This window comes from Telopea speciosissima, chromosome 3 (genome assembly GCF_018873765.1).
Source record: "Telopea speciosissima isolate NSW1024214 ecotype Mountain lineage chromosome 3, Tspe_v1, whole genome shotgun sequence".
NCBI lineage: Eukaryota > Viridiplantae > Streptophyta > Magnoliopsida > Proteales > Proteaceae > Telopea > Telopea speciosissima.
The window spans coordinates 25318395-25341792 of NC_057918.1; the positions used below are offsets into that span (position 1 = coordinate 25318395).

Sequence of the window (23398 nt, forward strand, 5' to 3'; positions counted from 1 at the left end):
GGGGCCTGTGAAATGACCAAACGCCCCCTGTTTTGGCTGGGCTGGATCCTCCAGCTCCCGCCACGGCTGGAGGAGAACCAAATTCAAGAGGGTAACAGATTGTAATCAAGGGGAGGGAATAAAAGATGACAGTAACTCAAACTCTGCATTATGGCCATCTTGCATATACTAAGTACAAACCTCACCATCTTAGCTTTGAGGGAAAGTACTACAACAACTTTCATCTAATTAAGAAAGGCAGGAAAATTGGCAGAAAAAAAGTCACTTGAGAATAAACAGAGGTGAAGCTCACCTTTTCAATGAGGGATAGATAGTAAGGCTTGAGTTTCTCAGCATCATTCCTAACTTTGCTTTTACTGTAGAGGTCATACTTGCTGCAAATAATATGAAAAGGAGTTAAACTATACAATAATGCAATCATGCTATCAATTGCCAATAAAAAAATGCTCAATCGTAAACGGGTTGGAATCTTACTTGAAGATATGAAGCCACTTCTCAACATCCTCCTCATTCATTAAGTGTTTATATGCTCCAGATTAATGTAAAGCTGCAAAATTACAGTTTGATTTTTTTTATTTCAGATAAATGGATTAATCACAAAATTAGTATCTATTTTATATGATTGTAATAATTAGAGAGTATAAATTAAGTAGTTATGATAGAAAGAATGATATCGGATGATGAACAGTGCAGCTGAAGGTAGAGTTGTCTTGTTTTCCTTTGCCACCTATATTGATAAGCCATAGTTAGATTCTACAATTTTTAAATTTCAGTTCAAAACATTAATCCTTTTCTAATTCTAATAAAAGGTAAAAGAGGAATATCAAGTACATAAAGTCATCATGCCCCCAAGACATTATCACATTGTTAAGGCCACATCCCTCTGTGTAAATTCCACACTTGGTATTGTATTTTGGATTGTAGTAATCAGGGTTTTCCTTGAAATACTGTAACAAAAACAATGAATTAATTATAAATAAATTCAAGTTAGTTACTCTAATCAATTCTGCAGAATTGAAGTAGGTGAGATTTATACCTTATGATGAACAATTGACTCATCAAAAGCACACCCAACAGGGAATGTATCACCAGTAATATGAATATTGTGAGCAATTCAATTCTAAACAATAAATGAAAAAAACAGAGATTTCTTCATGAAAGGATTTGATTCTCACCCACAACAGCCCATTGGGGCAGTGCTCCAAAGCTATGGTGAAGAAGGACCTTCCCAAGATCTGAAATCCATTAACATTATTAGACTATTATTTGCATGAGAGAATGAGAGAGTGAGACAGAGAGGGGGAAGGGTTATATGTGTAATATACCATGGATAAGACCAGTCAAATGAAGCCAATCTTCATTAGGATAGTCTTTCCTGATTGCTTCAGCAGTCTGAACCAAGTGTTCAATTTGAGGTTCATCCAAATCAGGATCACTTTCATCGATAAACTCATTGAGAAGTTCACAGCATTCCCAAATGCTCATCTCTACTCTGTTCAGTTTTCCATACTCTTCCCTCATCCTCTTGACCTGAATTGATCAAAATCAAATCTATGCTTCCAATTTCAAAAGCTGTTAAGACAGATTCATATAAAAAAGATGGGCTTACAAAGTCAAATGTTTGGTTGATGTGATTCTGCTTGTAAAATTCTTCAACAGACTTTTTCCTTTCACTCTCTGCATCATAATCTCTGTTGACCACATTTCACATAAACTTTTCTCATCAGTCAAAAACTCAAAATATTTGAATAAGTAAGCAAACTGAGTCTCTTGGGCCATGGTTCTATATAACACTATCGTATCGGTATATGGCCGATAGGTATTGTTATCTCTGGAGATCAATACCAACACAATAACGATACCATGGATATAGGCATCGAGATATCGTATCAATTCATACATATCAGTGGTGTATCGGCTGATATTGTCAATCAATCGGAATAGACAATGAGAGGCTATGTCGATACTAACTAATGGAGACGAGAATCTTTTCTTTTTCTTGGGCGATGGTTCCCTTATTATGTGTTTGTGTTCTCCATAAGGGAGAGGAACTAAAGAACCCTTGTTGACGACAACCATGGTTCCATAACCCTTTGAGAAATGAAATCATCTCTTAACAAAGTCTACACATTGTGCTGGAAATTGAAGTTTTCTTGTTGGAATTCAAAAAGATAGGTGAAGAGTTTACAAGGAAAAAGACCTAAAGGTTTGGCCAAATGAGTTGGATTCAGGCACCATAAATCCACCATCAAGAACCAACTCGTTAGTCTCTTCCTGGATCTTTTTATCATGTTCTTGAATTCCTGCAAGAAATAGCCAGTCTCACCATAAAATTAAAAAAAAAAGGGAATACCAAAATCGGAAAGAAACAAGAGAAACCCAAAAAACAAGAAAGGTGAGACAAGCATGCGAAGAGGATATATGGAAGTGGAAGGGGGGTATTAATAGGTTGATCGAACAATAATAGTCCTTCCTTGATATCTGGAACGGTCTCTCCCAAGAAAATTTAAATTTTATTACAAAGTTTAAAGGGTATTGGTATGGAGAAGAACCGAAATATGTGGAAAGGATTTAGAAAGTTTTGGTAATTTGTAACCAACTTGGTAAATCAACGGAGTGGACGATCTATCACCGGTAACAGAAAGTCCAAGTCAGAGTGACGTGGAATACTCATCGCAATCACAATGTCGCTTTAGACTTCTCCTCATAGTCCTCATGTTTTTCCATTAGAGTCATCCCTAGTAGAGGGTATTTGCGAACCCAAAAGGGAAAGTGAATTATTCCATTTCCTTGGCTGCTAGCCTTATAGCAAGCGGAACATTCCTGCTATAAGTGAGCAACAACATTTTTTCGTTGAAATTCAACATCAATTTGTGCTCTAAGACTCTGATCTTTGTCCCCTTGAGTTTCTTGCCTAGCTTAGTTCTCTCAGTGCCTGTAACAAAAGGGAAGCAATGACCACCCTACCCCTGCCCGAATGGGGTTCACCCCCCCCTTATTATAGGCATTCGGGGGAAAATTGAGCCGGGCATGGAACTGGAAGACATAATTTTCCAGGAATCAACTGGGAGGAGCTGCAACTTGAGTGAGTTTGGGCACTCGCTAGTCACTTCCCGTGTCTTATATGGCGAAGAATGGACCGCCATTGTCAATAATAATGAGAGTATAACTAGAGAGATAATCTGCAATATAGAAAAAGATAATAAATAGGAGCGTTCCACTACGGGGTTGCTGGGCAGAGAAGCTAATAAGTTTAGAAGGGAAAATGGGAACCCTCATGAAGCAAGCATCTCTATTTATCAGCAATAAAGCATGCAATATCTTAGGTTGTGCAACTGAAACAATTTATCCTCAGTCCTGTTAGTCAAGGAACTACTCAAATTGTCCTTCTCTGGACTAGAAGGGCATTTGTGTAATTCCAAATTTCTGGCTGGTCCAAAGTACAGGTTAATAGGTGTTTAGGTTAATGTTGTTATTACTATTACTATCAGTAGTGTAAATATAATACTAATTTTGGGTTGGTCTTTGGTTAAGCTTGCTTCTCTGGCTTTTTAGCAGTTCCTCATTTTGGCGTCTCACATCTGAAATACAAAACTACTAGGGATTTCAGCCAGAAATATTGAATTACTTTATTGTCTGTTTACAAAGGAAGCACGTGCGAAGAACCATTGTGCAGAGTGCAGAAGGAGGACTAGGGGAAGGACTTGAGGCCTCCTGAGTAAGTGATTAGAGAGATTAGAGAAAGTTTGAGACTTGTGATAGAGTTATTTGTGATGTATTTAAGAATTGAAAGAGGTAATTCTGATGTGATTAAAGAATTGTAAGGAAGGTATAATGGGTTGAATGTGATACTTCTGATTGTATAAATGTGTGCCATGTGAATGGAATTGGCTTGGTTATTCTAAAATCTGACATGTGGGTTGATTTTAGACCTTCCGTTGTAGTAAGACTCATAAAGATAATTAATTTCCGTTGTAGAAAGTAACAGAAATAGAAGATCAACCGTTATCATACGGCGGCCTGTGAGGTTTGCACTAGGGGTGTAAGTTTGGCCCTGTTGGCCCGAACCTGCTTTGAACCCTTTTGAGCCCGAATAAGGCCTTGAGGGCGGGTCAAGATTGGCCTTGGGTCAGGTCGGATCGGGCTAGGATTGAGGCCTCAAGCTGAGGGTACTCAGGGTTGGGGGTTAGGGTTTTAAAAAGCCTGACCCAATCTGACACTGTTGCAGTCCTAACTAGCATCCATCTATTTTACCCGGATTTGAGGGCGTTACACCAGCCTTGGAAAAAATCATGGTCAATCAGGGTCAACCCAACACAACTCGACCCGATCAAGGTCAATCAAGGACGAACTGGGCTGGATTGAGCCCGAAAAGTGGACCTCAAGGTTGAGTTGGGCTTGGGCTTAGCTTAGAGGATTCAGGGTTTGACTAGGGTTTTAAAAAACCTGACCCTATTTCAATACCCTAATTGCAACATCCTACTTATCGAACTTGCTTAATTTTCTAAAATGGGTGTGGTGTTTTTCTATTTCTCTTGTTCATGGTACATTGGTGGCAGTCTAGATAAGCTCTATCTTTGGTTATGAAGGAATATTAGTTGAATGGCTTAACAGTACTTTTATTCCCATCCAAATGGTTGGGTAAAGCCTTGTTGAGTTGATTTGAGATCTGTTAGTTAGTAAAGAAATTGATCTATTATGGTTGATTAAGGTGAACTTTTTCCTTTTTGATTCATTTGTACTCCCCAAACCCCCCCTAAATATTTATTACATATTGTTTTTGAATAGTGAGTGTTTCATTTGTGCATGCACAAAATGGTTCTCAACTATTTATAAACCCCGAAATCACTTAATTTATTTTTGGTACACTGTTCTCACTTGTCGTTCATCTTAATTATGCTCTACACACCATGACTTGCTTACTTACCTTGGTCCTAAAACAAACATTCATCATTGTCATGGGCACCCTTCCGGGGTGTAATAATGAGGTGTCAAGACCAGCTCACTAATGTGATTCCACACACACACACAAAAAAAAAAAAAACTTCTTCTCATCATCTCAATGCTGCGCTTGGAAAGTGTTGCTCTATTGTGCCCAATCCTAGCCCCTAATCCCTAAGGCAGATCTAAGCAGGCCAAGGAAAAGAAAAACAGTATAAACAAATCCATGTATCGAGGACCAAAAATGCTAAGTTTGAACATGAGGAATAAAAAGCGCACAACCCATGTCATTTTCTCAAAAGTATCCAAATGCAGATCCTCTGACACTTAAAAAACTGGAATGACTGTTGGAATTTGATAATAGCATAAACTTTGAAGTCCCTTCTTCTTCTTCCATGATACAAACATCTTCGCGAGTTGACCGATCCTTGGGATCAAATGCTTTCAGTCTTTCCAATAATTTTAGTGTCAACTGTCTACAATTGTGGACTTTTGAGAAAATTGCATGGGTTGCATCTTCCTCATGTAGTTCAAGTGTATATCTCCTTGCCTTTTCATTTCTGATTTGAACATCAATTGGAAAAGAATATAAGTATTAATCCTAGCAGGAAAAAATATGATTATAACTTTTGGGTTTCAAAAATAAGATCTAAATAATTCATATTGTATGTTCCTGTTGCAAAGTTGTTAATCACCCGGGACCAATTGAACATGCTCATGAGCATGAACCTAGATGTGGAAATCAATTAGTAGGTTTCATTTGAATGTGGATATTGTTGAGGCATTCTCTCCCGATTTACTAAAACCCATCCCTATGTGCTGAATTATATTTTGATATTTTGTAAATTGTTTAGTTATTTAGGGGTTGATCACGTAAAAACGTAGTGAGATTTTATGAATTTAGAAATTTGACCTCGCTCCAAAGTTTATTAACTCAAGGACAAGTCAACTTTGTGCTTTTAGGGTTGCAACTAGGGGTGTATGTTTGTCCCTGTGAACCCAATCCCGCCCTGAGTTTGGACAAGGCCAGGGCTGGACCTTTCAACCCGCAGGGCGAGATTGGACTGGGATTTTTAGGCCCGAGGCCCACCCGGGCCTGGACTGAAGCCTCGAGCTGAGACAAATCCAGCCCGAACCTGATTTAATATAATTATATATATTACTAATTATATATTGCATTTAAAGCTCTAAGTGTTTTGGATTATTTTTAAAAATGATTGATTTCTCTTGTAGTTATTGTACATTGGTGGTAATTGTGGTACTTTGCTCTCTTCCCAAGAAATTCTATCCCTAGATGTTGAACTAAGGTAGTTTTGGTTATGAAGTAATAGTAGTTGAATTGTTTACAGTACTCGAATTACCATCTAAATGGTTGGGAAAAAACCTAGTTGAGTTGATTTGAGATTAATATTTATAACAGTATTCTTAGTGAGTGTTTCATTTGTAAGGCGTACCCAATACACGAGTCTCCCACTACTGTAGGATCTGGGGAGGGTCATAATGTACGCAGTCTTACCCATGCTTCGTAGGGAGGCTAATTCCAGAGATATGAACCCATAAACACTTGGTCACAATTGAACAACCTAACTGTTGCACCAAGGTCCACCCTCAGTGAGTGTTTCATTTGTGCATTCACAAATTTTTTTTTTGGTAGACTGTTCTCTCTTCATTCATCTAAAATATATGCTCCATGCACACACCATGCCTTATTAATTTAGATTTCCATATATTTCAAGTCATTCCAAAGGATGAGTTAAATTAATGAAAAAACTTATCCATAGACTTGTTAGTTGGTCTGACTAACATGTTCATCATCCTTTTCCTTGCTTCCACAAAGAAGCAAGACAAGAGGACAATTTTCAGTGTCAACATCATTTTCCTAGTCTCCTTTTTCATATTGATTTTGGATAATTTGGACTAAGTACATTTTGCTAAGAAGTCAAATTTCTTAATATTAACTTCAATGGTTAAAACAATTAAAGATGAGAGACAGTAGAACAGAGAGTCAGAGAAACTTTTGAATAATTACATAAACACATAAATACTTTATTTATTACACATATTGAAATTTCTCAATTTATTTTTGGGGAAGGGGTGGGGGAAGAAAAAATAACAGCAACTCAAACTCTACATCATGGCCATCTTCTGCTCAAACTGTTCAAATTTATTCTTCAATTTGCATACACTGATCTCACCACCTTAGCTTTGAGGGAAAGTACTGCAACAACAATATTCATCTAATTAAGAAAAAGGAAGGAAGGAAAAATGGGAAAGAAAATGTCACTTGAGAATAAACAAAGGTGAGGCTCACCTTTTCAATGAGGGATAGGTAGTAAGGCTTGACTTTCTCAACATCAATCCTAACTTTGCTTTTGCTGTAGAGATCATACTTGCTGCAAGTAATATTAAAATGAGTTAAACTATACAATAATGCAATCATGCTAACAATTACCAATAAAAAATGCTCAATCAAAAACAGTTTTTTTCTTTTCTTTTTTTGAGTGGGGGGAGAGAGAGGGATCTTACTTGAAGACATGAAGCCACTTCAAATTCTCAACATCCTCCTCATTCATTAAGTGTTTATATGCTCCAGATTTATGTAAAGCTGCAAAATTACAGTTTGAATTTTTTTTCTTTAGATAAATGGATTAATCACAAAATTAGTATCTATTTTATATGACTGTAATAATTAGAGAGTATAGATTAAGTAGTTACGATAGAAAGAATGATATCGGATGATGAACAGTGCAGCTGAAGGTAGAGTTGTCTTGTTCTCCTTTGCCACCTATATTGATTGATAAGCCATAGTTAGATTCTACAATTTTTGTTGAGAAAAATGTTTACATTTCTGTTCTAAACATTAACCCTTCTGTAATAAAAGGGTAAAAGACGAATTACCAAGTACATATAGTCATCATGGCCCCAAGACATCATCACATTGTTAAGGCCACATCCCTCTGTGTAAATTCCACACTTGGTATTGTATTTTGGATTGTAGTAATCAGGGTTTTCCTTGAAATACTGTAACAAAAACAATAAATTAATTATAAATAAATTCAAGTTAGTTACTCTAATCAATTCTGCAGAATTGAAGTAGGTGAGATTTATACCTTATGATGAACAATTGACTCATCAAAAGCACACCCAACAGGGAATGTATCACCTGTAATATGAATATTTTGAGCAATTCAATTCCAAACAATAAATGAAGAAAACAGTGATTTCTTCATGAAAGGATTTGATTCTCACCCACAACAGCCCATTGGGGGCAGTTCTCCAAAGCTATGGTGAAGAAGGACCTTCCCAAGATCTGAAATACATTAACATTATTAGATTATTATTTGAATGAGAGAGAGAGAGAGAGAGAGAGAGAGAGAGAGAGAGAGAGAGTCACTGAGACAGAGAGAAGGGTTTAATGTGTATATACCATGGATAAGGCCAGTCAAATGAAGCCAATCTTCATTAGGATAGTCTTTCCTGATTGCTTCAGCAGTCTGAAGCAAGTGTTCAATTTGAGGTTCATCCAAATCAGGATCGGCTTTCATCGATAAACTCATTGAGAAGTTCACAGCATTCCCAAATGCTCATCTCCACTCTGTTCAGTTTTCCATACTCTTCCCTCATCCTCTTGACCTGAATTGATCAAAAAAATAATCATCAAATTCAAATCTATGCTTCCAATTTCGAAAGCTGTTAAGACAATTTCATAACAAAGAAATGGGCTTACAAAATCAAATGTTTGGTTGATATGATTCTGCTTGTAGAATTCTTCAACAGACTTTTTCCTTTCACTCTCTGCGTCATAATCTCTGTTGACAACATTTCACATAAACTTTTCTCATCAGTCAAAAACTCAAAATATTTGAATAGGACTAGTTTTAGTCACGTGTAAGTCTAAGTATCAGTATCGTATCGGTATCGGCGGATAGGATCCAGATCCGCTAGGGGCAGCCAGGCCGTAGAAGACCTGAATTGCCAATAAAGAGTTTTCAGGTACCATGACCCTTTGAGATTAGAAATCTGCTCTTAACAGAATCCCATTTCAGAAATTTAAGTTCTTGATGGAAAAGATAGGTCAAGAGTTTTTTCAAGAAAAAAGACCTGAAGGTTTGGCCAAATGTGTTGGATTCAGGGACCACGAATCCACCATCAAGAATCAACTCGTTGGTCTCTTTATGAATCTTTTTATCCTGTCCTTGATTTTCTGAAAGAAATAGCCATTCTCATTATCAAAAGATTCAAAAACCCACAAAGCCTTTCTTGGAACCTTATGAACTATTAGACTCAGAAGAAAGGGACAGAAAATCTTACCAAGTTCAGGCTGTTCGACGATGACTGTCATTTTCACAGAAAAATGGAAGGAAATGAAGATGACACCGAAAAAGTAAAAAAAACAAGAACGGGGAATAACAAAATCTGATAGATGGAAGTGAAAGGGGGTGAAGAGGGGTGTTTATAGATTGATCGATCAATAGTCCTTCCTTGATATTTGGAAGGGTACGAGTCCTTCCCAAGAATATCTTAATCTTAAATTTCTATTTTATCTATTTTTCCGTTTTATTACAAAGGATACCGAGCGATATAAGGAACGGATATAGTTATAGAAACCAACTTGGCACGTTAAAAAGCGAACAAACTGCCAGCTTTGATGATCTCGTTGTTTTTTTGGGTTTTATGGTTCCAATCTTCAATCCATTTGAGCGGAAACCTAGTCAGACTGACGTGGAATACTCATCGCAATCACAACCTCGCTTTAATTCTCTCCTCATGTTTGCCCACTTCAGACACTTCAGACAATACTGATGAGACAAGAATCTTTTCTTTTTCCCTAATGTGTTTGATCGATCAGTAATAGTCCTTCCTTGATATGTAGAACGGTCTCTCCCAAGAAAATCTAAGTTTTATTACAAAGCTTAAAGGGTATTGGTTGGCATGGAGAAGAACTAAAAAATGTGGAAAGGATTTAGAAAGTTTTGTAATTAGTAACCAACTTGGCAAGTCAACGGAGAGGACGATCTATCGCCAGTAACATAAAGTCCAGGTCAGAGTGACATCGTATACTCATCGCGATCAGACTTCTCTTCATAGTCCTCATGTTTATCAATTAGAGACTTCCCTACTAGAGGGTGTCAAATTCCAGCCTGAATCGATCGGACCAATCAAAATAGATATTGAAACTTACTCAGAGAACCTTCTCTCTCTCTCTCTCAAATATTATGAAAAATTGAAACCAAACCAAATTGTTATGATAGCAGACCGATAAAATAACCAGACGAGAAACTATCGAACTGAAATTTGCCTTTACGGTTTAGTTTCAGCTTGACTCAGTCTCAAATTTGAAACCATACCAAACCGATTAATTGACACCCCACTTTCATAAGGATGGTTTTTTTCCTGGTAAATTATTACAGAAGGACTACACTTATTTGGATGCCAAGAATAGAAAAGGATAGGTTCTCTACATCGGTCAACCGGTTGGTCAAAAATGAATGTTATTAAAGGTCTTTAATTTTAGTATCATTTTTTATTTTGTTTTTAGCCTATTTTTAAAAAAAAATTCATCATTGAAAATTATTTTGATCAAAAAATAAAAGTTGTTTGGTAACTGCCAGACACAATAGATTGTAAAATGAAAAATAAGTTTGGTAACTACTTCTGTGTAAATAATTTTTATAATATTTTTGAATAAATGAGCCCAAGTCATAGAACTTCAGCATTGAAATTAGACGGTAGGTGAAGAAATTCTCCCATCACTCATCTTTTTCCCCCAATCAACTCTAACCGTAAGGGATGCAAATTGTTCTTTTGAAATACAAATGAAATTTTGTTGCTACATTTGTACAAGGCTGGCAGCCAAGGAAATGGGATCTTAAAGGATATTTTAGAAAATAATAAAACAAAAAAGGTATTTGTGAACCCAAAGGGAAAGTGAATTATTCCATTTACTTGGCTGTTAGCTTTAGGGTATTTATGAACCCAAAGGCCAAAGGGGAAGTGAATTATTCCATTCCTTGGCTGTTAGCTTTGTAACAAGGAACAGTTAACAAAAATTTTTACCTGAAATATAACATCAACCTGTGCTCTTGGACTCTGATCTTTGTCCACTCGAGTTTCGGAACTGGATCGGACAGGGACTGGAAGACATAATTTTCCAGGAATCAACCGGGAGGAGCTGCAACTTGAGTGAGTTTGGGCACTCGCTAGTCGCTTCCCGTGTCTTATGGTGAAGAATGGACTGCCATTGTCAATAATAATGAGAGTATAGTTAGAGTAATAATCTGCAATATAGAAAAAGATAATAAATAGGAGCGTTCCACTACGGGGTTGCTGGGCAGAGAAGGTAATAAGTTTAGAAGGAAAAATTGGAACCGCCATGAAGCAAGCATCTCTGATTGGTAGGATAAAAGAAAAAGAAATTAACTGTCTACTTTACCTTGGCGTGAACCGAAAGAGGGAAGATGACTGTCCAAAGAGAGGCCCGTATGCGGGAATCGGTGGGAAGGACATGGAGTAGTGGAGACGGATGGGAGCGACGACCTCATAGATGCCATACTCCATGCCTGACCAACGCAACAAGAGGGGGCAATCACTGTCTGTTGGGAATCTAACTTATCAGACGATTGCTACTTCAAACCAACTAGAAATTGATATTTATACAGAAGAATAGAAAATGTGATACCTCTCTCATCAATGACATCTAAGGAGCAGTGCACGATGTGATGAAGCTTGAGAGCGTCATCTGCCTCCGTGAAGCTCTCTGCAGATACAATGGGTTGTTGTTCTGCTCGTCGGATTATGAGCGGAGACGTCGTTGGGAAATGAAAGTAAGGAAGACAAAGAAAGGGTGAGTATAGATGCGCACAAGGCATTAAAAAGGATCTCACATTACATCTTCAACACTCTCATATTAATTCTTATGGAAGGAGGTGGGCCATGCGCATGTCATAGGGTACCCCAAAAATAAAAAAGGTTTTTGAAGAAGAGTCCGGATCTGCTCCCCACTTGGGGTCGGTGGGGACATATGTGAACCCTCCATGGGATTGGGTCCCACACCCTAGGGGTGGATCCTACGGATTTTTATCCTCTCCAATACTTTAATTTGGCGGTTCTATCTTCACTGTGCGACACATGGCACAAAATAATCGTGTGGTGGAGATTGCTTTGCACCATTTCATGAAGCCCAACCTGTTTTGGCAGCCGGATTCATGAAACCCGATTAGAATCTGAATCCAAAAACGCACAAAAAAACTCAAGAGAGAGCATTCAAATCACTTTTTTCCCCTTCTCTCTCTCTCTCTCTCTATAGGTTCATCTACTTCCCCCTTCCCACCATTGGAGGGCTTCAAGGTCTAGTTTCCTTTGCAAGTAAATCCAAACCCAAAAACATAGTAAGTAGGAGGAAAAAAAATGCAGAAAGGGGGAAACACTTTCAAATTGTAGAGCTTCCCTCTCTCGGTTCAACTTCTTCATTTTTTCCCATCGTTGGAGAGCTGCAGAGGTTACACCAGAAAAAAACCCAGAAGGTAGGACACAAACCGTGACTTTCTCTCTCTCTCTCTCTCTTCTTCTCCTTCCCTCCTTCTCGCCATTGGAGAGCTTTAGAGGTCTGAAATCTTATTCTTCTTCATCACTCGGTTCTCTATTTGTAAACTAATTCCTCTCCCCCCCCCCCCCCCAGACTCCACTTTCCATAAATAAATTGTTTTTGATGAATTTCTGTTTCTTCGGTGTTCAGGTTGGAAGGGTCATGGGGGTTAGTTCATTTCATCACAGAAGCAATCCACTGTGAGAATTGTTTTGCATTGGGCATAGGTCAACAAATGTTGTATTGTTTGATTAATTCTTTTGTGCTCCTTGTCATAGGAACAATGCTTGTCATATTTCATGCTACTGCTTATGTAGGGATTTAAAACCCTTTTTTTCCATTGGGCATTTGCTAGAATAGCATCAATCAAAAACATGTTGCTTTTATTGGCTGTCATTTGAAATATTCAGGCATACGATGTACCAAAATAGCATTTTGAGCCACCAACATAACTCAGCCCTCAATGAAAGATAAAGCAACAAAGGAAGATGGAGTAGCACAGCACAATTTAAATCATACAGCACTATCGACAAGGCATACACAACACAGCTGATGGCAAGACAAGTAAGAAGTTCAAGTGAAACTAAAAAGATGAAACCTAAATAAACCTTTTCACAGAAGAAAGAGAGAGAGAGAGAGAGAGAGAGAGAGAAAGAGACTTTATATCCATCTTCGGTATCATAGTCGACATCGAAGAGAGAGTCATTGTGTTGAACGACGAACTTGTGAGCTACCATTTCCAAATTCTCAATCTCACTTCTTCTGCATCCGTTCTCTGTTCTTTGTTTGCAGAGATTAAAATTGATTAATTCTTTTCTTTCGTCAATTTACATGTAATTGTAATCTAATTCTTCTCGGAAGCTTGTAGGTTTGAATCCCATCCTCGAGGGTTTTTCTTTCTAGCACGGTCGATTTGAAACCTTGCAACACTCCGATGGTGGGAAGGAGGGAAGGCGATGAACCGAGAGAGAGGGAAGCTCTGCGATTTCGGTTCATTTCCCCCTTTCTGCGTTTTTGGATTTAGATTCTATCGGGTTTCTTGGATCCGGTTGCCAAAATGGGTTGGGCTTCTTTAAATGGTGCAAAGCAATCTCCACCACGCGATTATTTTGTGCCATGTGTCACACAATGAAGGTAGCACTGCCAGGAACTGCCCGATTAAAGAATTAGAGAGGATAAAAATCCTTGAGGGCAGAGTGCACGAGGACGACCGGGGGAAGGACTTGAGGCCTCCTGAGTAAGTGATTAGAGAGATTAGAGGCGGTTTGAGACTTGTGTTAAGAGTTATTTGTGATATATTTAAGAATTGAAAGAGATAATTTTGATGTGATTAAAGAAATGTAAGGAAGGTACAATGGATTGAATGTGATACTTTTGATTGTATAAATGTGCCATATGAATGGAATGAGCTTGGTTATTCTAAAATTTGATCTTGTGGGTTGATTTTTTTTTTTTTTTTTTGATAAAAAGTAGGTCTATTCAGATAAATGACATGAATTACACAAGGGTTAGATACAAAATATAAAAAACCAAGGAGTGGAAAATGGCCAAAGGCCTTCCAGACTAGGGGATTGGTAAGACCAATAGATTCCCTAGAGATAAAACTGTAAATACAGCCAACAATACAAAAGCCATCAAGGTACTGAATATCCATCTTCTTCAAATGACAACAAATATGCTCCAGCTCCACATTTGAAGGCACATTAAATGATTGAGAGTTATGTAACACAATGAATTGATTCAACAGGAATTAAACTCGATGCCAGTTGTGCCACAACGGATACAGCCGTGGAGTCACTTTTAACTGATCCCCATGTAAAAGTTGTGCAATAACGGATTGTGCTGAGGAGTCACATAACTGATCCAGATGAGGTAATGAGTTGGCCACGATGTAACTATTGTTGTACATTATGGGAGTAATGGTGGAATGAATTTGAACCGAATGTAACTGTTGAGCATTATGGGAATGATGGTTGGATGGGACACCACGTGGACATGCAATAACTGAAGAGACAACTGCTATCGTTCTCAGCTCCGGCAAGTTGGGACGGCAATGGAGGAGTGGCTGCAACAGAAAATGATGCAACAATAGTCGATGCTTCTGAATTCTCATACAGAAGAGATGGTGTATTCTCCAAATTGCGAGAAACTGGAACATCGCCTCTAAGGAATGATCCATATCTTTCAGTGATAATCGTGGATTGCAGACGGCGGGTGATACCGAAAGCAATGTCACACCGACACACTTCATGGCCTAAGATACCACACTGATAACAGAACATGGGAAGATGCTCATAATTTGCTTTCACAACACTTTGTAATCCTGTGCGATGCAACACTATGTGTGGCACTGTAATATCTAGATGTAAGCTACACCTTAGAGATTTGATCCTCGTTCCCGAAAAAAAATCCCTGCACCAACATTTCTTCGATGGGAAAACCTACTTTCAGCGCTAAACGAAAAGCAAGCTCGAGCGATAAAAATGGATCAAAATGAAAATGGAATTCCCATTCTCTCTTAACACGTCAATCTCCATAATTATTTGATTGCCTACTACCGCCCAGAGGCTCTCTTCCAACGCATTAAGAAAATCACGTGCATGGTGGAAGCGGAAGAGATACCAGTGTTCTTCCATAGGTGAGACTTCCACTTTGTAACGGGGATTCCATGCTGCTAATAGGGCATTGGTGACTGATTGTTTACGATATGATTTTCCGACCAAAAACAACCCAATTAGGATAATCCCTCATGTTAAGCATGCTTTCCCTTTTATTTCATCATCAATCAGCAACAGTGCAAAACATCCTTCTCCAATGGTGGATTCGGGACTGGCGGAAAGATATCCCAAGCATTCCTTAAGTCATCTTCATCTTCATCTTCATCTTCATCTTCATCTTCGTCATCGCCTTCACCTTCGTCTGAGTTGGATGACTTCCAAGGGTCATGATTCACTCACAAGGAGGAGAGAACACTAACACTCTGTGGTAACACTCTAATAAAGATAATTAATTTTCACTGTAGAAAGAAACATCAATAGAAGATCAACTGTTATCACGCCTATGAGGCTAGCATTAGGGGTGTAAGTTTGGCCCTACTAGCCCGGGAGGGTCAGGGTTGGGTTGGGCCAGGATTGAGGCCTCAAGCTGAGCCCGGTCCGGCCCAGTGCGACCCTATTTTAAGTTAATAATATAAAATATATATTGATATACTATATATATATTATAAACTTTAAATGTCACACTTATTTTGTTATATAATATATTATATATGACGATAATAGGTGATAATATATTTTAGGATAAATTACATGTCACCCCCTGGTTTTCAAATGAAACTCAGATCACCCCCTCTACAGTAACTGTATTAGTCTACTATTCTACTATTAGTTATTGGTGTGAAAGGATTATTTTACCCTTGTACTAAAACATTAGAATTAAATTTACAATACTACCCTTCCTTCATCTTCAACATTGGTCAAGGGTAGTTTAGGGATTTAAATTTATTTAACTGGCTGACATCATCACTTAACAGCATAAAACTAATTGTAGGGACTAATTTGTCATATTGGGGTCTAAACCAGGGGTCATTTGAGTTTTTTTAAAAACCAGGGGGTAATCTGAGATTCATTTGAAAATCAGGGGGTGATGTGTAATTTACCCTATATTTTATTATAATTTATTTTATGTAAAATTGATAAGTTTCTCCTTGACCAAGCCCAACTTAGTCTAGTCCATGCATCTCTCCCTTCAACCCTTCCCCTTCCCCCACTCCATGATCAAGGCCAATTAGGGCCAGCCTTGCCCAACCCTGAGGGTGGGTCAACGTTGGATTTTCCAGGCCCTGAGTTAGGGTCGGGCCAGACTTGGGCCCAGCTAAAGGGACTCAGGGTTTTAAAAAGCCCGGCCCAACCGGACATTGTTGCAGTTTTACCCGGATTTGAGGGTGCTACACCGGCCCTAGAAAAAATCATGGTCAATCAGGGCCAACCCAACACAACTCGACCTGATCAAGGTCAATCAAGGAAGAGCTAGACTGGATTGAGCCTGACAAGTGGGCCTAGTAGGCTGAGATATCTCAGCCTGACCTCAAGATTGAGTTGGGCTTGGGCTTAGCTAAAAGGATTCAGGGTTCGGCTAGGGTTTTAAAAGACCTAACCCTATTTCAATACCGAGTTGCAACATCCTACTTATTAGTAGAGAAATTGATCTATTATTGTTGAATAAGGTGAAAATTTTCCTTTTTGATTCATTTGTACTCTCCAACCCCCTAAATATTTATAACATATTGTTTTTTAATAGTGAGTGTTTCATTTGTGCATGCACAAAATGGTTCTCAACTATATATAAACCCATAAATCACTTTATTTTTGGTAGACTGTTCTTACTCGTCATTCATCTTAATTATGCTCTACACACCATGATTTGCTAACTCTAGATTTCCATATATTTCAAGTCCTTCTAAGGGCATTTTGGTCATTTCACCTGTATAATCTCCAATGTCATCAAGATTGTGGGGTATCTTCTAGATTTGAAGATAGAAATTTACCTTGGTCCTAAAACAAATATTCATCATTGTCATGGGCACCCTTCAGGGGTGTAATAAGGAGGTGTCAAGACCAGGTCACTAATGTGATTCCACACACACACACACAAACAAAAAAAACACCCTTCTCATCATCATCTCAATGCCACGTTTGGAAAATGTTGATCCATGGTGCCCAACCCTAGCCCCTAATCCCTAAGGCAGACCTAAGCAGGCTAAGGAAAAGAAAAACACTATAAACAAATCCATGTATCGAGGACCAAAAATGTTAAGTTTGAACATGAGGAATAAAAAACAACCCATTTCATTTTCTCAAAAGTTTCCAAATGCTGATCCTCGGACACTTAAAAAACTGGAAAGACTCTTAGAATTTGATACTAGCATAAACTTTGAAGTCCCTTCTTCTTCCATGATACAAACATCTTCTCGAGTAATTGGCCGATCCTTCGGATCAAATACTTTCAGTCTTTTCAATAATTTAAGTGTCAACAGTCTACAATTGTGGACTTTTCAGAAAATTGCATGGGTTGCATCTTCTTCATGTAGTTCAAGTATCTCCTTGCCTTTTCATTTCGGATTTGGACATCAATTGGAAAAGAATTTAAGTATTAATCCTAGAAGGAAAAACATATGATTATAACTTTTGGGTTTCAAAAATAAGATCTAAATAATTCATATTGTATGTTCCTGTTGCAAAGTTGTCAATCACCCAGGACCAATTGAACATGCTTATGAGCATGAACCTAGATGTGGAAATCAATTAGTAGGTTTCATTTGATTGTGGATATTGTTGAGGCATTCTTTCCCGATTTACTAAAACCCATCCCTATGTGCTGAATCAAATTTTGATATTTTGTAAATTGTTTAGTTATTTAGGGGTTGATCAACCAAAAACTTAATGAACCAGTTTGTTGAGATTTGTACTTGTCAATTAGGCATTTCTTTGTTGAGAAAATTTTTATTTCATTTAATTGATATTAAACCAACTGGAATTTGTGAATTGAATGGACTGCTAAAAATTTTATGAATTGAGAAATTTGACCTCGATCGAAAACTTATTAACTCAAGGGATATCTCTTTCACTTCACAAACTCTTATTAACTTGAGGGATGTCTCCTTCACTTCACAGACTGCAACATGAACTTCGAGTGTAAGTGAAATGCTAGTCTCAAACTTTCCTAAGTCAACTTTGTGCTTTTAGGGTTGCAACTAGGGGTGTATGTTTGTCCATGTGAACCCGACCCACCCTAAGGCTGGACAAGGCCAGGGCTGGACTTTTCAACCCAAAAGACGAGACTGGACTGGGATTTTAAGGCCCGAGGCCTACCTGGGCCTGGCTGAAGCCTTGAGCTGAGACAAATCTAGCCCGAATCTAATGTTTTGGATTATTTTTAAAAATTATTGATGTTGATGATGTTTCATTTTTATTTTTTTCATGCATTTAAGGACACAAATGGCAAAAACAAACAATGTCAACCATGCACAACCTTTTGGCCTTCGCCTAGTCCGACCTGATCAGGGTCTCAGTGCTGGGCTAGCCTAGGCTCGGCACCTTGTGCTTGGGCTAAGTAAGAGGACCTCAGACTCAGGGTTGGGCTGTGGCTATGTAAGAGGACTCAGGGTTGGGCTGGGAATTTAAAAAAACCCGGCCCAATAACTTTTTCTAAAATGGTTGGGATGTATTTCTTTTTCTCTTGTAGTTATTGTACATTGGTGGTAGTTGTAGTACTTTGCTCTCTTCCCAAGCAATTCTATCCCTAGATGTTGAACTAAGGTAGTTTTGGTTATGAAGGAATAGTAGTTGAATTGCTTACAGTACTCGCATTACCATCTAAATGGTTGGGAATAAACCTAGTTGAGTTGATTTGAGATTAATATTTATAACAGTATTCCTAGTGAGTGTTTCATTTGTAAGGCGTACCCAATACACGAGTCTCAGGCTACTGCAGGATCTGGGGAGGGTCATAATGTACGCAGCCTTACCCATGCTTCGCAAAGAGGCTATTTCCAGAGATTCGAACCCATAAACACTTCGTCACAATGGAGCAACCTAACTACTGCACCAAGGTCCACCCTCAATGAGTGCCTTCCTAATTTAGATTTCCATATATTTCAAGTCATTCCAAAGGATGAGTTAAATTAATGAAAATACTTATCCATAATAAAAGTCTAACTTGTTAGTTGGTCTGACTTACATGTTCATCATCCTTTTCCTTGCTTCCACAAAGAAGCAAGACGAGAGGACAATTTTCAGTGTCACCATCATTTTTCTAGTCTCCCTTTTCATATTGATTTTGGATAATTTGGACTAAGTAAATTTTGCTAAGAAGTCAAATTTCTTAATATTAACTTCAATGGTTAAAACAATTAAAGATGAGAGACAGTAGAACAGGGAATTAGAGAAACTTTTGAATAATTATATAAACACATAAATACTTTATTTATTGCAGTAGAACAGAGAATCAGAGAAACTTTTGAATAATTACATAAACACATAAATACTTTATTTATTACACATATTGAAATTTTTTTTTTGGGAGGGGGGAGGGTAGAAAAGATGACAGCAACTCAATTTTTTTTTGGGGGAGGGGTGGGGAAGAAAAAATGACAGCAACTCAAACTCTCATCATGGCCATCTTCTGCCCAAACTGTTCAAAATTATTCTTCAATTTGCTTATACTGACCTCACCACCTTAGCTTTGAGGGAAAGTACTGCAACAACAATATTCATCTAATTAAGAAAAAGGAAGGGAGCAAAAATGGAAATTCAAAGAAAATGTCACTTGAGAATAAACATAGGTGAGGCTCACCTTTTCAATGAGGGATAGATAGTAAGGCTTGACTTTCTCAACATCAATCCTAACTTTGCTTTTGCTGTAGAGATCATACTTGCTGCAAATAATATTAAAAGGAGTTAAACTATACAATCATGCAATCATGCTAACAATTGCCAATAAAAAATGCCCAAATCAAAAACAGTTTTTTTCTTCTTTTTTTGTTTTTTGTTTTTGTTTTTATGTTTTTTTTTTTTTTTTTTTTGAGTGGGGTTATGTGTGGGAGAGAGGGGGATCTTACTTGAAGACATGAAGCCACTTCAAATTCTCAACATCCTCCTCATTCATTAAGTGTTTATATGCTCCAGATTTATGTAAAGCTGCAAAATTATAGTTTGAATTTTTTTTTTCAGATAAATGGATTAATCACAAAATTAGTATCTATTTTATACGATTGTAATAATTAGAGAGCATAGATTAGGTAGTTACGATAGAAGGAATGATATCGGATGATGAACAGTGCAGCTGAAGGTAGAGTTGTCTTGTTCTCCTTTGCCACCTATATTGATTGATAAGCCATAGTTAGATTCTACAATTTTTGTTGAGAAAAATGTTTACATTTCTGTTCTAAACATTAACCCTTCTGTAATAAAAGGGTAAAAGACGAATTACCAAGTACATATAGTCATCATGGCCCCAAGACATCATCACATTGTTAAGGCCACATCCCTCAGTGTAAATTCCACACTTGGTATTGTATTTTGGATTGTAGTAATCAGGGTTTTCCTTGAAATACTGTAACAAAAACAATGAATTAATTATAAATAAATTCAAGTTAGTTACTCTAATCAATTCTGCATAATTGAAGTAGGTGAGATTTATACCTTATGATGAACAATTGACTCATCAAAAGCACACCCAACAGGGAATGTATCACCTGTAATATGAATATTGTGAGCAATTCAATTCCAAACAATAAATGAAGAAAACAGTGATTTCTTCATGAAAGGATTTGATTCTCACCCACAACAGCCCATTGGGGCAGTTCTCCAAAGCTATGGTGAAGAAGGACCTTCCCAAGATCTGAAATCCATTAACATTATTAGATTATTATTTGCATGAGAGAGAGAGAGAGAGAGAGAGAGACAAAGAGAAGGGTTATATGTGTAATATACCATGGATAAGACCAGTCAAATGAAGCCAATCTTCATTAGGATAGTCTTTCCTGATTGCTTCAGCAGTCTGAAGCAAGTGTTCAATTTGAGGTTCATCCAAATCAGGATCACTTTCATCGATAAACTCATTGAGAAGTTCACAGCATTCCCAAATGCTCATCTCTACTCTGTTCAGTTTTCCATACTCTTCCCTCATCCTCTTGACCTGAATTGATCAAAATCAAATCTATGCTTCCAATTTCAAAAGCTGTTAAGACAGATTCATATAAAAAAGATGGGCTTACAAAATCAAATGTTTGGTTGATGTGATTCTGCTTGTAAAATTCTTCAACAGACTTTTTCCTTTCACTCTCTGCATCATAATCTCTGTTGACCACATTTCACATAAACTTTTCTCATCAGTTAAAAACTCAAAATATTTGAGTAGGACTAGTTTTAGTCACGTGTTGGAATCATATTTCAGGAGAAAAATAAATGTGCAAAATAAGTCTCTTGGGCCATGATTCTAAGTATCAGTATCGTATCGGTATTGGCTGATACAGTCAAACAAAGGTTTTTTTGTTTTTTGGGAATCGGCCCAATAAAGAGTGTTTTCAGGTTCCATGGTCCTTTGAGATAAGAAATCTGCTCTTAACAAAGGGTACACATTGTTGGGGAAATTGAATCCCATTTCAGAAATTGAAGTTCTTGATGGAAAAGATAGGTCAAGAATTTTCAAGAAAAAGACCTGAAGGTTTGGCCAAATGTGTTGGATTCAGGGACCACGAATCCACCATCAAGAATCAACTCGTTGGTCTCTTCATGAATCTTTTTATCCTGTCCTTGATTTCCTGAAAGAAATAGCCAATCTCATTAGCAACAGATTCAAAAACCCACAAAGCCTTTCTTGTAACATAAGAACGATTAGACTCAGAAGAAAGCGAGAGAAAATCTTACCAAGTTCAGGCTGTTCGACGATGACTGTCATTTTCACCGGAAAATGGAAGGAAATGAAAATGAAACCGGGAAAAAAAATAGAAAAGAACGGAGAATAACAAAATCCGATGAATGGAATTGAAAGGGGATGAAGAGGGGTATTTATAGGTTGATCGATCAATAGTCCTTCCTTGATATTTGGAAGGATACGAGTCCTTCCCAAGAATATCTTAATCTTAAATTTATATTTTATCTATTTTCCGTTTTATTACAAAGAATACCGAACGATATAAGGAACGGATACAGTAATAGTAACCAACAGCCAGAACAAACAGCCAGCTTTGATGATCTCGTTTTTGTTTTTGGGTTTTATGGTTCAAATCTTCAGTCCATTTGAGCGGAAACCTAATCAGACTGACGTGGAATACTCATCGCAATCACAACCTCGCTTTAATTCTCTCCTCATGTTTACCCACTTCAGACATTCTTTCTTAAGGCTGTCCAATTCCAGCCCAAACCGGTTGGACCAATCAAAACTCGGAGTGAGTCGAATCTAGAGATGGAAGAACTCAAAATCGAAGGAAACGAAAAAGGGGTATCTATTATTTAAGCCGTCGAACCAAATCGAAATGAAACATTACCGGTTCAGTTTTGGTTTGACCCGTCTCAAACTGAAACTCAGACAAAACGGACTAATTGATACCCCGCTTTCATAAAGAGGGTTTTTCTGTAAATAGGCTCTTATTTGAAGGGTATTTTAGTTTTTCTGGTACAACTCCAATGCATGAGTGCATGACCGCCTTCTTCGTAACGGCGTATCTCCACGACTTTACCGCTTGAGTAGTAGGTAGGGTCAACAGCATACAAAGCAGCCTCTCGTAGAGAGGCATGGATACGATACGATAGTACGAGTACGGTTGTATGTGGGACCCATATGACGTGGCATCTAGTCAAGGACGACGACTTGATCCGTAAAGTTACTTTTGTTTTATCTATTTTTTTTTAGGATAATTAAATAATTCAATAAATTAATTAATGACAGCTGTGTGCTCCGAGCTGTAAACTGTGAGCCCTTTCTATTTTTTTGGTAACTTAAACTGTGAGCCCTTGGGTGCAAGAAGTATATAGAGGAGGTTTGAATTGTGAAAAATGTGGAAATATATTCACGCGGGTGCAGAACCAGACAGAAAGGGTGCTGTAACGGTCGTCCGCGTGCCACGTCAGTGATGACACATTCAAACGGGGGCAAAGAAAGGGCAAAAGTGTGGGGGCCTTTCTTAAATATCTTCTTCTGTTGAGTCAGGTCTGACTGTAAAGGGCCAGGAGCCAGGAGCCAGGAGCCAGGAGCCCAGGAGGAAATCATCACGTATATCGCGGATTAGAGATTCAATAGGATAGTTCCCAGTTGTGGATTGTATGATTGCATAGAAATCTATTTTTCCACCCAGTATCCCAATCCACCGGT

The 23398-nt window shown here is 37.9% G+C and overlaps 1 protein-coding gene and 1 pseudogene across 2 annotated transcripts; both read right to left on the reverse strand.

The window, feature by feature from the left end:
- Positions 1-143: 143 nt before the first annotated feature.
- Positions 144-22013, reverse strand: LOC122656838 (inositol oxygenase 1-like). Of its 2 annotated transcripts, none has more exons than XM_043851503.1 (11): positions 21955-22013; positions 21746-21848; positions 21303-21384; positions 21019-21223; positions 20867-20926; positions 20728-20780; positions 20516-20638; positions 20333-20402; positions 20145-20223; positions 19880-19961; positions 144-208 (listed from the first exon to the last, which is right to left on the reverse strand). In XM_043851503.1, the coding sequence occupies exons 1-11, from the start codon at positions 21983-21985 to the stop codon at positions 182-184; spliced, it is 915 nt and encodes a 304-aa protein (XP_043707438.1). In that variant the 5' UTR covers positions 21986-22013; the 3' UTR covers positions 144-181. The 2 variants fall into 2 exon arrangements, with proteins under 2 accessions (XP_043707438.1, XP_043707439.1); XM_043851504.1 differs by lacking the exon at positions 144-208 and adding an exon at positions 19671-19781.
- Positions 7091-9320, reverse strand: LOC122656839 (annotated as a pseudogene).
- Positions 22014-23398: the final 1385 nt, after the last annotated feature.